This window comes from Protopterus annectens, chromosome 13.part0 (assembly GCF_019279795.1).
Source record: "Protopterus annectens isolate FY-2018-M chromosome 13.part0, PAN1.0, whole genome shotgun sequence".
NCBI classification, from domain to species: Eukaryota; Metazoa; Chordata; order Ceratodontiformes; family Protopteridae; genus Protopterus; species Protopterus annectens.
The window spans coordinates 130,619,017-130,635,015 of NC_056747.1; the positions used below are offsets into that span (position 1 = coordinate 130,619,017).

Consider the following 15,999-nt stretch of genomic DNA (forward strand, 5'->3'; position numbering starts at 1 on the left):
GCACCTTTGGAATTCTAGGTACTTCTTTATTGCCAAATTTTTTACCCAATACAGAAATTTAATTCATTGTAAAATATTTACCCCCAATCTTTACATCACCCAAACCTTTACTTTTCTCTTTATTTAAAGCCATCCCTGTTATCTCTAGACATTTATTTGTGCAAATTATTACTTCTTTTATCCAAATTTTATTTTTTTTTGCAATTATAATGTCATCTGCATATGTTAACAGAACTAGAATTCTTAGCCCTTCAGGTGTTATATACCCCCCTTCATTCTGTAATTTATTTCACAGACTATCACATTCATAATTAATGTAAAGCGTATACAGCTCATTAGACATCCCTGTCTTACATCACTCTTCATATGTACTTCTTGACAAATAGCCGTTTACAAGCATTTTTACTTTATTTCTATATGCTGGCATACATAATTTCTCAACTTTCTCACTTATTCTTTCATTATTACCCATAAGATTTCATGTCATGTTGTGTCAAATGGCTTATAAAGATTCATATCATGATTTTCACTTCTTTTCTATTCATAATACCATCCACAGTTTCTCTATCATTAATAATTATTGACAATCCTTCCCCTTTATACTATATATAGTATTGCTTATGGGGGACGAATACAATGGCAAGTCCAATGACCTTTCAGGCATTCTCTGGTGGTGGCCTTAAATTTCTTTAGTTGCTTATTAGACCTAACTTCAAGTGGGAGACTGTTCCAAGCTTCGGGGGGGGGGGGTTATAGCTGTATAGATTACATCCAAACTTAGTTTTTGGTTTGCAAATTAAAAGAATGTTTTGAGTGGAGCTTCGGAGAGGTCTATCAGGTGAGTAGTGGGAGATTACAGTTGAAAGAGCGGGGCAGTAGGAAGGTTGGTAGAGGATGCAATGACTGATCTGGAGCTGGTAGAGGAGGAGGTGTTGAGGTAGTTCAAAGCCAGTTTAGCTGTTTCATTGAGAGGCAGTGATGGGACTTGTAGGTTCACTAGGTGGCAAATCTAGTTATACCACTGTAAAAACATGTCTCTTGTAATTTGTGTGTATACTGATCATGTCTAAATAACTAAATGTGTCTGTAATTTTTCTTTGTGGAGCTTTTCTCCCCGGGCCTCTGCTAAAAAAGGGCCTTTTCGGCTCAGTCAGACACCCCCGGTTAACAAATGTAAAATAAAAAAAAATAAAATAAAATTGTAGGTTGATTTGAGTTTGGCAAGGACAGTTGAGTTAAGATTAGTAAAAACCTGAGAACTGTACAGTAGACTGGGGAGAAGGTAATCATGGGAGAAAGTTACCTTAGCTTCCACGGCGAGAATTTTTTTGTTGCAATATACAGTGGATATACAAAGTGTACACACTCCTGTTAAAACGCCAGGCCTCTGCGACATAAAAAAAAAACGAGACCACAACAAATCACCCCAAAACCCCTCCCACCCCCAACACAGCCCACAACCTCCACAATTCAACTGAAAAACAAACAAATCTGTTAGGGGAATAAATACAAACCTCAAAAAATGTACAACAAGCTGGTTGCGCAAGTGTGCACACCCCCAAACCAACACCCTGCTGAAGCACCCTTTGATTCAACCACAGCACTCAGTCTTCTTGGGTACACACCTGCCATCAATTAAAGAGACTTTGATTAACCCCAAATAAAGTTCAGCTGTCCTGGTAGGATTTTCCTGACATTTACTCAGTTGCCTGCTACAGCAAAAGCCATGGTTCGCAGACAGCTTACAAAAGATCAAAGGGATCTCATTGTTGAAACTCAGTCAGGAGAAGGGTACAAAAAATTTCCACAGCACTGGATATACCATGGAGCACAGTGAAGACAGTCATCAAAAAGTGGAGAAAATATGGGACAACAGTGACGTTGCAAAGAACTGGAAGTCCCTCCAAAATTGAGGAAAAAACAAGATAAAAACTGATCAGGGAGGCTGCCAAGAGACCTACAGTAACATTGAAGGAGCTGCAGGAATTTCTGGAAAGTACTGGTTGTGTACTACATGTGACAACAATCTCCCGTATTCTCCATATGTCCGGGTTATTGGGTAGGGTTGCAAGACAGAAGCCTTTTCTTACACAGAAAAACATCCAGGCCCAGCTATAATTTGCAAAACAATACATCAATTCTCCTACAAGCATGTGGAAAAATGTGTTATGGTCTGATGAGACCAAGGCTGAACTTTTTGTCCACAATTCCAAAAGGTACATTTGGCACAAAAACAACACCTCACATCACCAAAAGAACATCACCCCCACGGTGAAGCATGGTGGTAGCAGTATTATGCTTTGGGGTTGTTTTTCTTCAGCTGGAATGGGGCTTTAGTCAAGAAGGTATAGTGCTAGAGGCAGAGTTTGGCTAGGGTAGTGCTGGAATTAGGGTTTGGCTAGGGTAAGGTGTAGAGCTGGAGGTAGGGTTTGGCTAGGGTAAGGTGTAGTGCTGGAGGTAGGGTTTGGCTAGGGTAAGGTGTAGTGCTGGAGGTAGGGTTTGGCTAGGGTAAGGTGTAGTGCTGGAGGTAGGGTTTGGCTAGGGTAAGGTGTAGTGCTGGAGGTAGGGTTTGGCTAGGGTAAGGTGTAGTGCTGGAGTTAGGGTTTGGCTAGGGTAAGGTGTAGTGCTGGAGTTAGGGTTTGGCTAGAGTAAGGTGCAGTGCTGGAGTTAGGGTTTGGCTAGGGTAAGGTGTAGTGCTGGAGTTAGGGTTTGGCTAGGGTAAGGTGTAGTGCTGGAGTTAGGGTTTGGCTAGGGTAAGGTGTAGTGCTGGAGGTAGGGTTTGGCTAGGGTAAGGTGTAGTGCTGGAGGTAGGGTTTGGCTAGGGTAAGGTGTAGTGCTGGAGGTAGGGTTTGGCTAGGGTAAGGTGTAGTGCTGGAGGTAGGGTTTGGCTAGGGTAAGGTGTAGTGCTGGAGGTAGGGTTTGGCTAGGGTAAGGTGTAGTGTTGGTGTTAGGGTTTGGCTAGGGTAAAGTGTAGTGCTGGAGTTAGGGTTTGTCTAGAGTAAGGTGTAGTGTTTGTGTTAGTGTTTGGCTAGAGTAAGGTGTAGTGCTGCAGTCAGGGCTTGGCTAGGGTAAGGTGCAGTGCTGGAGGTATGGTTTGGCTAGTGTAAGGTGTAGTGCTCGAGGTATGGTTTGGCTAGGGTAAGGTGTAGTGCTGGTGTAAGGGTTTGTCTAGGGTAAGTTGTAGTGCTGGGGTTAGGGTTTGGCTAGGGTAAGGTGTAGTGCTGGAGTCAGGGTTTGGCTAGGGTAAGGTGCAGTGCTGGAGGTAGAGTTTGGCTAGTGTAAGGTGTAGTGCTTGAGGTATGGTTTGGCTAGGGTAAGGTTTAGTGCTGGAAGTAGGGTTTTGCTAGGGTAAGGTGTAGTGCTCGAGTTGGGGTTTGGCTAGGGTAAGGTGTAGTGCTGGAGTTGGGGTTTGGCTGGGGTAAGCATTAGTGCTGGAGTTATGATTTGGCTGGGGTAAGCTGTAGTGCTGGAGTTATGATTTGGCTGGGGTAAGCTGTAGTGCTGGAGTTATGATTTGGCTGGGGTAAGCTGTAGTGCTGGAGTTAGGGTTTTGCTAGGGTAAGATGTAGTGTTGGAGTTAGGGTCAGGAGCAGGACTAGGATAACTGTTAGCAAACTTTCGGAATGTGGTACAAGAGGGCAACCAATTAAAAAGTTAAGTGTGCCATCTGCAGACATATGGTTTAGTGGAGCATTTTAACCAAAAACTGAAGTCCCACGCTGAAAAACTCTACTCAGGAAGATGGCAAAAAGTGAGATTTTTTTAATAGCACACTTACTGTTTTGCCATTACAGAAGTATTGCTTCAACAAGGTTCAGTCTGCTTGAGTTACTGCACAACAGGCATCCTATGGGACTGATTCTTACTGCAAGAGAAACTTGATCAGAACAGAAAATCCTATTTAAAAGTGTCAGCGAGCACTACAATGTAGGCTGAAAGTGGTGAGGCCCCCAGTCAGGGACACATGAAACAGCCTGAGCTACACAACAAAGGCTATATAATAGAAATACAAGGACCTAAGAATCTAAACCTTGAAATCAGGGGGGTAAATTTGGTCCTGTACGCAGAAAAAAAATTTTGGTTAAATGGCAGTACCCATTTAAAATAACAGAAATGTTTAATGAAGTAAAATAGTTAGTCATTTTAGTAATAGAAGACTGGGACAGATAGTACAAACATTCTGACGCCTCTAAAGGATGTACAGAACTGTGACTATGATATAGCAACACAGAAAGGTAATGCTAGTGAAAAAAATGACCCCAGTGCTTGTATTTCTGGTAGATGATATACTATCTAATCTCACCTTATTCGCACCATTCCTAGAATACCAGAGTAAAAAAGGCAATACAACAGGAAGTAAACTTACTGTCAGACTCTTTTATTACCTCACAAGCATCTTGTGTAACAGCAATATACATTTACTCCCTAAATCTGGTAGAAAAATGAGGTTCTGTAATGACTTCAAAAAGCTGAACAGCATCTCAGAATTTGATAGCTACCTACTGCTTAGAGCAGATGATGTTACAGAAAAGATCGGGACATGAAGGCTGCTAACACCAGACCTCATTATTAGCTACTGGCAAATCTTTCCAACAGTTTAAGATAAATAAAACATGTTTTTTGCAACACCTAAAGGCTTATTCTACTATACTATCTTTCCTTTTAGATTGCATGGTTCTATGTATTCTTTCAGCAACTCATGGACCAAGTCTTAAACTGCCATGGCCAGTATGCTGCTACCTAATTTGATGATGTTATCATACACACTGAGAACTGTGACTCCTGTGTAAACAAGCTGTGAGCTTTATTCCAGAAATACACAGTAAGACTGGCTATTCTAAACTGTCTGTGTATACTGCATTTATTTTTCCTTCGCCACCGGGGCATCCTACCGCAGTCACCACCGTCTCTCACTTACTGAACTAGGCTGGCTAGAACTCCCTCACCTCCTTCAATGGTATCAACTCACACTCGCCCACAAACTGGTTAACCATCCTCTAAAGGTCCCATCCCTCCAGTATCTACTCCAACCCTATCTCACCACCAGACCACTACGATCCAGCAACAAAAATCAATTACAGGTTACTAGAGCCAATAACACTGCTGGAGAAGCACTACTCTCCAGCGCTATAGCCAAATTATGGAACACCCCCCCCCACAATAACCTCTCTACCATCAGGCACCCACTTCAAAGCTTTACTTAAAGCGCACCTAAAAACATGCTGGCTATGCCCTTGTAACTCTCCCCTCTAACTTCTCCCACTCCATCTACCCTCTACCTCTCTTCCACCCCACAAACTACCTTTGATTGCATCAAGCTCTGACACTTCCATACCTATCTACTTATTATATGGCAGTAACTTCTTATTGTAACAACTGTTAATATCTGCTATGACTTCGTGGATAGAACAAATGCTAGTTATCTACTGAATGTACTATGTTCTTCATCTGTAACTATGTTTGCAATATTTTAATTGCTAGGATTCTTCATCTGTAACTATGTTTGTAATATTTTAATTGCTAGGATTCTTCATCTGTAACTATGTCTGTAATATTTTAATTTGTGGAGCTTTTGTCCCTGGGCCTCCGCTGAAAATGGACCTGTGTCCAGTTGGACATTCACAGTCAACAAATGTCAATAAATAAATAAATAAATAAATACATACTGTAGCTGTCAGGGCCCAAGATGACCAGTATTTGCCCATTTTGCAAATTAATACACTAAACATTCCTTCAGCAATCAGTAGCTCTGGCAACAATTATTAGACCGTAAATTGTGAATTTATAAATGTTAGAATTTACATTACTTACAGACAGTAAAAATGAATCATCAGTAGAAGAAAACCAGAATAAAACTCTTCAAAAAAGTCAGTAACCAAATAATTCAAAACTGCATTTTACTGTAGGCGGCCACGGTGGTGCAGCGTTTAGCATTGCTGCCTCACAGCAAGAGGTTCTCCGGTTCGATTCTTGGCTGGGGTGCCTTCTGTGCAGAGTCTGCATGTCCTCCCTGTTGTCGCATGGGTTTCCTCTGGGTGCACCAGTTTCATCCCAAAGACATGCTGTAGGTTGATTGGCCACTCTAAATTGGCCCTAGGTGTGAGTGTGTGCATGTGTGTGCCTTCTGTGGAAGGTTGGGTGCCGGGCTGGCAACTCGACACCATAAAACTCCACTGCCAATCATGAGCGGACAGATGATCCACTATAGCGACCCCTAACCAGGAAAAGGTGAAAGAAGAAGAAGACTGCAGGCACAGTGCAAAGTGTGATAAGTAACTGCATGAACATTTAATTTATGGTTCTGACAGGATCTTACTTAAAAATGAGTTTGTAACATTTTTAAGAACATTGCATAAGTGTCATTGTAATATGCAACAGAGAGCTGGGGTAATTTATCGACTGGTTACCAGTGACAATAAATAGTGAGAAAGAAATAAAAGACGGAGAAAGGTATATTTGTTGATGTGACGAAATTATTGCCATTAACAAATCAAACTGGTTTGCCTCATATATGTTATGGATAAAATGTAATGCCTTAAAGTGAATAAGATAGTTTAATAACACTAAATATTAAAATATCAAATAAATTAACAGTAGACCAAGAATAATAGCAGTGCAGTTACTTGTTTTTTTATTTTACAAAAATTTAAAAGGCAGTAATACTAAGCTGAAGGTAATACTTCAGGCTGTTAATATATAACAATGTAACTGGTTATGCATTCAGATAAACCTCACTCAGCATGCACAGTGTAACACTTGAAGGATACTCAGGCATTAACAAAAGTCTTAGCTTGCATATATCAAACCACAGCATCTGGCCCATTAACGCTGTGCTGATACGTCAGCTGGAATGAAGAATAATGCAGCTATCAAGTTCATACTGCTGACAGGGTATACCAAATCCATGGATATTTCTATCCACTGTCTGTATAACATTCTTCCTAGCAAGTTTCATGATGGAAATATTCCAAGGACCGCAGAACACACTTCCAGCTCCCCTGGCAGCATTCCCAGGTGTTTCCAGGAAAGCAAAAACATATAATTCTATAGTGTTCGGTTTTGAACCACAGGTCTTTTCTCACAATGGCTTACCTTGCAGAGCTAAAAAGGAAGTGTTCCATGGGGCATCCTTACCAGTTCCCCATTTTACCTCAAATGGTTTCTCTCAATCATTAGCTCCATTTATATTAATTGCCAACAATTTCAAAATTCAATACAGATAAAGTACATCTGGAGAAACAATTTAGCATAAACATGAAATTACAGAACTGCATTTACTTACTTACTTATTTTTATATGGTTAGTCAGACTAAAAATATTGCCCTAAAGCAATGTCAGATAGGCCCTTTCTGCTGAGTTACACTGTTATACAGTATTAGCAAAGGGACATTGATTAGTGTCACTGTTCTGCCACCAATACTACTTTATAGTACAGACTGGTATAAAGAACACCAATTTGGACTATAAAATGTATTAGCATGAGTCCCAAACTTATCTGTCACTTTAACATGTACCCTTTAAAACAGCTAATGCTCTGATGTGACGTAGGAGGCTCATCCTTGAGAACAACGGCAAAGCCACAAGCAGACCAATGTCAAATGATACCCAGTACGATAAAAGCAATGGGGTCAGAAAAAGAATCAAGTGAAGTTAGTGCTCATATCCATAATCAAGTGAAGTTAGTGCTCATATCCTGCACAATCAACAGAAAGGATAGAATTATACAGCATGCGTTCTACCAAAACATTGTGTGTCAGAGTTCTAATTCACGATTCATTATTGATCTGTAAGGAATCCAGTGAAATACAATAAATCTCTGACAAACCTCGAAACGGCATTTCTGCCCTTGTCTTCAAATACATTCTGCTGCTTCTCTTATTTCGGACTTTCTTAGCGTTGTAACCAAGGGTGTTGCAGCGTCTTTTATGGCATTGTAGACACACTCCTTTGTCAAACATTTCTTTGCTACTGCAACGATAGGCCAAGCTTGCCTTATCTTCATGCAAAATTGAATCGATGAAGAGGTGAACAGAACGCTCATGTTCACATTTTGCAGCCTCTGCAAATTCTGGTAAGAAAAAAAAGATTATTAGCATGCAATTCTGAAAGTGTGTGAAATATAAGTATAACATATGCGTATTTAAAAAGTATATAGCTTGGTTATATATCTGCATTTTTATGAGCATGAAAGATAATTACAGTAACTCCCACATAGGAATCGTAGGAATCCTAGGAAATAGAAGACAATGGAGTCTTGTGATCATTTATGCCTTGTTAGTACCAATCGATAGACCAAACCTCCATCAGTACCCGTCGTTAGACCATACCTCCATTAGTACCCATCGTTAGACCATACTTCCATCAGTACCTGTCATTAGACCATACCTCCATCAGTACCAATCGTTAGACCATACCTCCATTAATACCCGTCATTAAACCATACCTCCATCAGTACCCATTGTTAGACCACACCTCCATTAGTTCCCATCATTAGATCATACCTCCATTACCCATTAGACCATACCTCCATTAGTACCAATCGTTAGACCATACCTCCATTAGTACCCGTCATTAGACCATACCTCCATCAGTACCCATCATTACACCATACCTCCATTAGTAACTGTCGTTAGACCACAACTCCATCAGTGCCCGTTGTTAGACCATATCTCCATCAGTACCAATCGTTAGACCATACCTCCATTAGTACCAATAGTTAGACCATATCTCCATTAGTACCCGTCATTAGACCATACCTCCATTAGTACCAATCATTAGACCATATCTCCATTAGTACCCGTCATTAGACCATACCTCCATCAGTACCCATCATTACACCATACCTCCATTAGTACCAATCATTACACCATGTCTCCATTAGTACCCATCGACAGGCCATGCCTCCATTAGTACTCAACAGGCCATGCTTCCATTAGTACCCATCGTTAGACCACACCTCCATTAGTACCCATCGTTAGACCACACTTCAAACAGTACCCATCATTAGACCATACCTCTATTAGCACCTGTTGTTAGTCCATACCTTCATTAGTACCCATTATTAGACCATCCCTCCAATAGTATCCATCGTTAGACCACTATTAGTGCCCATTGTTAGACCATACCTCCATTAGTACTCATAGTTGGACCATACCTCCAGTAGTACCCATCGTTGGACCATACCTCCAGTAGTACCCATCGTTGGACCATACCTCCATTTTCGAGGAAGGCTTGGCTAGGCAAGCCACAGCCGAATTTGTCAATACCCCCCAATTAATTTCCTGGTTGAAGGAAATATTTGTATAAAATACATGCATATTTAAAAGTATACAGTTTGGTTATATTTCTGCATTTTTATGAGCATGAAAGATAATTACAGTAACGCCCACATAGGAATTGTAGGAATCTTAGGAAATACAAGACAATGGAGTCTTGTGATCATTTATGCCTTGTTAGTACCAATCGATAGACCATACCTCCATTAGTACCTATCGTTGGACCATACCTCCAGTAGTACCCATTGTTAGACCATACCTCCAATAGTACCCATCGTTAGACCATACCTCAATTTTTGAAGAAGGCTTGGCTAGTGAAGCCACAGCTGAATTTGTCAATACTCCCCAATCATCCAGTTCCTGGTTTAAGGAAGATAATGCATCACATTGCTTAATTTGCAGTCAGAGCTTATTCTAGAGGGGAAAACACTTCATAATGAACCTCTCTCTCCACCATGTTGCATTTATTTGCTGAGGAAGATTTAGATCCCGGATTGTGCTACTTATGGAGCCATTTGATTTGTGGAGATACAAAAGATCCAAGACTAAGACCACTGGGTCCCAAATGGCACAGAAGACAAGGCACAGATCTCCTTCAGAAGTCTATAAGATACCAAATAAAGGGACAGTGCTTCCATTTTTTGGGCAGCTTAGGGTTTTTAAATTTAGTGATCTTCTTAGTTAAGGACTTTGGGGCTTCCTAGTTGTTTGATATGTCAAGTAAAGTACATCCCAAAGAGGCACTGTATTCAGTAACTTACTAATCAGTGCTGAATATAAAGGGACAATAACATCTTTAGATCTGGATGACATTCCTTTGTCAATTACTGTGCTACTTAGAAGGCACCACGTAGAAAGACCTTCTGACTACTGTTCCTACATGATGATCAAAGGAGAGGGAATTATCAGCCATAGTTCCAAGGTCTTTAACAACATTCTCATTTTGAAGTGGGTGTTGTCTACTTGGTATGCTGGTGGGGGATCAGGGCGGTCTTCTAAATGTGATAATATTGCACTTTTTATCATTTAATTGAAGCCCATTTTTAATACAACAGGTATTTACAAGTATAAGCTTTTGCTGAGGGCCTGGACCAAAGACAGGAATTGTTAATGACCTCCAGTTTATAGTTTTCTGCAAACTTGGTCTTTGGTACATAGCCTGGATATCAGAAAAGTAAATGCTAAACAAAACAGGTCCCAGCAATGAGCCTTGTGGGACACCACTAGTCAAATACATATTCTCTGATGAGGCAGCTGCTACCACCGGCGTGTGGGCTTTGTCATTTATTCAATTTATTTATCTTGACATACAGGGATCTATTTGTAATGTATTAAGCTAATGACCTATGCTAGCATGGGGGATGATGTCAAATGCCTTGGCCAGGTCAAAGTATGCAGTGTGGTCAACAAGACCTCTGTCAAAGGCTTATGTTACTCTTTCAAAGAAGTAAACCAGACTCTTTAGACAGGAGCTACCCTTTACAAAGACAAACTTCTGTTGGTCTAGCCTAATGATTTTTTTTTTAAACATCATAACTTATCAGTTCAAATATAATATGTTCCATGATATTGCAAATAAGATAGGACAGATTGATAATTCCTATAATTCCTAGGGTCAGTAATGGGGCCACCCTTGTGTCATAGCATGACTACTGCTGGGCGTCAAACCTCAAGGACAAAGCCAGTGGCTAAACTCAGATTAAACAGCTCAAGGAGGGCCTCTGGCAGGGTTTATCTAGTACTGTTTATTAAACATACTGTTTATTAAACAGCCACATATACTATCAGATGGTGCCATTATAATTAAGTTCAGAGCAATGTTGGATGCTATTTCTTAGTTTCCTAATACAGACAAAGAAGGATTTCTAGCTGTCCTTAACTTCAAATGCTAACCTAAGTAGGCCTCATAGTACTGTTTAACTTTTTAGTCAACTTTATGATGTTATCCATGATATAAGGGTCTTTTAATCTGCTGTATAGTGTAATGATATTTATTTATTTATTTATTTATTGACTGATTATAGAGTTTATTTAGGTTGGTGGGCCACCAGGGTGATTTGTTTGTAAACTTCCCATTGTATTTAGATTTTTTGAGACTGACATTTCTATGCATTTGTCTAAGTGGTAATACAACCATTTTGTAAAGTGATCTGCTGTAGCGACATTTAAGGTGATGCTGCTGCTACGAGTGAATTTTGAAAATTCATCATAAAATTTGATGACAGTACGTTTGAAATCCTTGAATTCTGAGATATTGGTTTCAATGGATTTAGAGACTTTGATGGTGAAGGTCAGCAATATATAGTATATGATGACTTAACCAGGAAGGGAGACACCAGGGGAATAGAACATAAAGAAGCTAGATTCATTAAAGACCAGGTCAATGAAATCTTGATTTGGTTAAAAATATTTAAACCCTCAACTTATAGGAAACAATACCTCTACTTTCCTACATAGTGAGAGAAAGTGGAACCATTTATTTTCATGCTTTCATCCGCCAAATTAAAAGGAAGGTTTGTGCCGCCCGAAATGGCAGATGTCACATTTCCAGATAGAGCTTGTTCTGACTGTTCCTTACATCAGCTGAATGCTGTGAACTGATGACAACTGACAACAAATAAAAAAAAAAAAGAAAAATCGGAGCAACGGAGACTTTCTTTTCTCTCTTCTGTTTCAAAGCATTGATGTGCTGGGTATGCGTGGGACACAAGTCCCATACTCACGCTCAGTACATCAAAACAAGGAAGTAGTGTACCACAACCGGCGGAAGAACAGTAATGCACCGTTATACAAAGACTTTATTTAAGAAAAGTAAGTATTTTTTTCTTAAATAATGTCATTGTATAATAGCAATAACCAACTCCGTAGTGTGGTATATTGAAGATTTACCCACGGTTGGCTTCGCCCTCGTGATTAAACCACACCAACAGTGGGTAAATCTTCAATATACCACACCACATCATCGGTTATTGTGTAAATATATTATACAACTGTAAATGTACTGAGATGTATGTATCAATGTCAACTGCAATCCAAATAAACATCTGTAACTGTCACAGTCATACCACTGTAATAATATTCTGGATTGCTTCAAATGGTGCCTGTGCCTTTGTATGTATTTAAAAGCTTGTGTTTGAAAATATACTTAAAGTCTGTAAATGAAAATGTATGTATATTTTGTACATGGAATTTTTCTCCCCAGGTCTCCTCTGAAAATGGATTATGCCCATTCGAATTTTTCCAGTCAACAAAAACAAATAAATAAATAAATGCTTTGTCTGCAAATTATGTTGCGGAGTTGATGTATTACTTATTTTGCTGCAGATAACCTGAAAATTGCTAACTATAACTCAGCTTTTCCAAGAGGAAACTGAAAAGATCAGACAAGGACCTCTACAAATTAGTGCACATTAGAGTACTGCTTTGTTACTGCTGTTCAGTTTTACTTCATCTTGCCATACATTTTGTCCATATGAATCTTTGGAAATCTAAACAAGAGACAACATTTTATATTTTTGAAACCTAGTCTATGCTGCTGAAACTGTAGCAAGTGTTCTTTCTTCTTGGTTTATGCCACTATCCCATCTTAAAACATCTACAGGACATAAATCGACAAAATGCACATATTGTGTGGTCATTTGGAAAGTAGAACTTTGACAGATCACCGACTTATAATGAAGATTGGTGAAGGTTGCATAAAGCAAAGAAGGTTATTACAGAATCATATTTTTGGACTGCAAATGTAGCATGCAGCATTTTTAGACTACACCAGAACTCATTGGATACGCTGGCAAATAACTGTATTGTGACTTTCTAAGGATAATTGTATTTATTTTTTTATTTATGCTTTGATGACTGGGTTAGTCATACTAGACTTAATGGCCTTTTCAGGGGAGACCTGAGGTGGTATTTTTACTACTAGGATACATTTGGGTGAGGCATCAGGGAACTTCCTCTCCTCTTTTCATTAGGTGCCATAGGACCTTTCACATCCATCTAACCTACCTCCAAACTCAAGCAGAGGGGACCTCAGTTTAAAATCTTATCTGAAAGATGGCCCACTCAGGAATGCAGGACCCCATTGTGCTACACAGCAGTCTAAGCAATTTATCTGTTTGGTTTGGGAATAGAACCCATAGCCTACTGCACCAAAGGCAAGTGTGCTACCTCTTGTGCCACTGACACTAAATAAATAGTGAGGTGAAGCATCATTTCAATGGATATAAATGGATAAGTGAAAGAAATTTGACAATTTATTACCTTGCTGTCTGCATAAATGTTTGCTAGAGCTTCCGCAGCATAGACTAGGTTTTCAAAAATATAAAATGTTGTCTCTTGTTTAGTCTACAATGTTCAGTTACAAAAACTGAAGTACTAAATAAAACAGCTTGCATCTTTCCTGCAAAAAATGCTGTAATTTGAGTACTGCTCATGTAACCCAAGTATTCATGCAAATAAACCAGACTTTTAAATGAGCAATCCTGAAGGGGGTAGGCCACCTTAGTTATATATTCTCACTCTAACGTCTCTCCGGCTCACAGAAAAGCAACCACTGTTAAAATATGAAAATAATGATTGCCCGTTCTCTGCAATCTGTTGATCTCTTGAGAGGTAAAGAAATAGATTTCAAATCTAAACACATTGCTTTAGTAAATACCAAGCGAAAAAAAAAAACATTTATGCAGACAGCAAGGTAATAAATTTCATATCCAGCAAAGTCAAATGCCTAGCTACAGCAACAAAAGTTAAAATTAGGGTTAAACAGTTCTTTAAAGAAAGATGATACAATAAAAGAGACTAGACAGTAACATACCTAAAAGTCTGCTACAGTTTTAGTGGTGTCATCGGTTCTCAGATCTGATAGAAGCACAACTCAGTTTGGAAGCCTAAGTAAAATGAAGTGGCACAATACAGAAACCAAGAAGTAATGCAAAGCTGGCCAAAAGTCCATGTGGTCATTGAGGGCAACTGGGGGGGAGGGGGCTGATCATCCTTTCCCCAAAGTGCAGCATAGTTGGACCTGATTATATTAACTAGGTAATAAAGCAGACACAGTTCCCCCTCAGCAAGGGGAAGAGTGGGGAATTTGCTCCCTTTCTCAAAAAATAGATATTTCCAGTTTTCAAGTGTCATTTCAAACAATATGATTCATTCAAAATACCATGTCCCTGAATCTTACTTTAAAGATGCTGTAAGAGTACATTTTTTAGGTATATTCAATATCATATACCATGCAAGCCATTGCCAAATTCTATGTCACAAAGGGATGAAGTCCTGACTGTAACTCAGATTTCCTGAGTTTGACTAGTAGCACAAGACATAGGAAAGCCAACCTGGGACAGTCAAGAAGGAAGCGCAAGAATGAGTGGCTTTCCTGACTTACCCATCCTGGAGGAGAGGGAATAGTGGTTTCTAGTGCCCAATCTACTCCCATGCAAGTAAGCTTGCACAATAAAAGGGACTGTAAGAAGGAGAATGAGTCTGAAACTGCCAAGCTAGCGATGGCCTTCATGGATGCACATACAGGAGTGCACTAGCACCTAGGAGAGAACACTGGAGGCCCCTGCAGGGATAAGTGTTCTCACATCAGCCATTGGGGAGGTATGTGCAAGCAAAAAATACTTCATAGCAATTTATGTCAGTGATGAACGGTCCGAAGGGGAGAGTGATACCAAGTGGTTCCACAGCATGGGGACAATTAGGGTCCATTATGAAATGGCCCCAGTCTAGGAGACTCAAGACAAACCTGCAGTATACACTCCCAATGGAGATGTACAGAAGAAATGAACATTGCCAGGAACATACACTTCTCATGGCTCAGAGCCATAACTAGCTTTTCTGGTGACCTGTGCTATTCCCTGATGCCCCTCAAAGTTAAGTTTATGAGTGAAAAAAAGTCTCTTCTTTAAATTGTACCAAACTATCTGCAATAAATATAACAAGTGTGCAGCTACAGCTCAATGCCATACACACAGACCACTGAGCACTTCAGTGACTGCAGCCAGTAACGCATTCATTTCTGAATGCCCATACTGCATAAACCACACACACAGCACTGAAGCTCTTAAAGATCTGTCCACAAACACAGTATCAGCATTCAGAATCTGAATGTCGTTCTGACATTTATGACCCCTGACAACCTGGGTCTGGAGTGGTTGCCTCCTCACCCAGCCCAAGCTACTCCATTGCTTGAAGACTGTCTCCTCTACTCATCTGCAGCAGGCAGGACCTACTGTACCTGAGTAATGAGAGGACAGCCTGATGCTCAAGAGATACAAAGAAAAAAAAAAAGCACCTACAGAAAAAAATAAAATACAAGAAATTGGTTCTGAAAAGCCTTTTTTGATATATTGTGCTTTAGGCATCCTTTATCTTTGACTATATTTTACTCCATAGCATTCTGTTTTGTATGCAAGGACCAAGATATTGTATTACACCAACCCAGTATTAACTGCCGCTTATATACAAACTATGCTAAAAATACAACATAAGCATATAAATCATATATTTGGAAAAATTACACAATCTGTTATCATATTAATGCGTAAATATTCCACTTACAATGGTAACGTAAATGACTCTGTAGACCTACACCTATTATTTCTGTTGAGTCTAATAACCTACTATTGTAGGATGAGTAAATTGGTGCTCTTAAAAAGGCTGAAAGTGGACCTTCATTAAATCACATTATAAAAAAAAGTAAAAAATGTTGACTTGTAGCTAA

General features: G+C 39.6%; 1 protein-coding gene across 2 annotated transcripts in view; it reads right to left on the bottom strand.

Annotated features, from left to right (window-relative positions):
* LOC122817654 (lipoprotein lipase-like) overlaps nucleotides 1–15,999 on the bottom strand; it is a 201,966-nt gene that overhangs the window by 47,592 nt on the left and 138,375 nt on the right. For both annotated transcript variants that reach the window (XM_044090717.1, XM_044090716.1), the window contains exon 6: nucleotides 7,826–8,068. In XM_044090717.1, coding sequence (XP_043946652.1) covers nucleotides 7,826–8,068 — 243 coding nt within the window. The remainder of the gene's footprint in view (nucleotides 1–7,825; nucleotides 8,069–15,999) is intronic.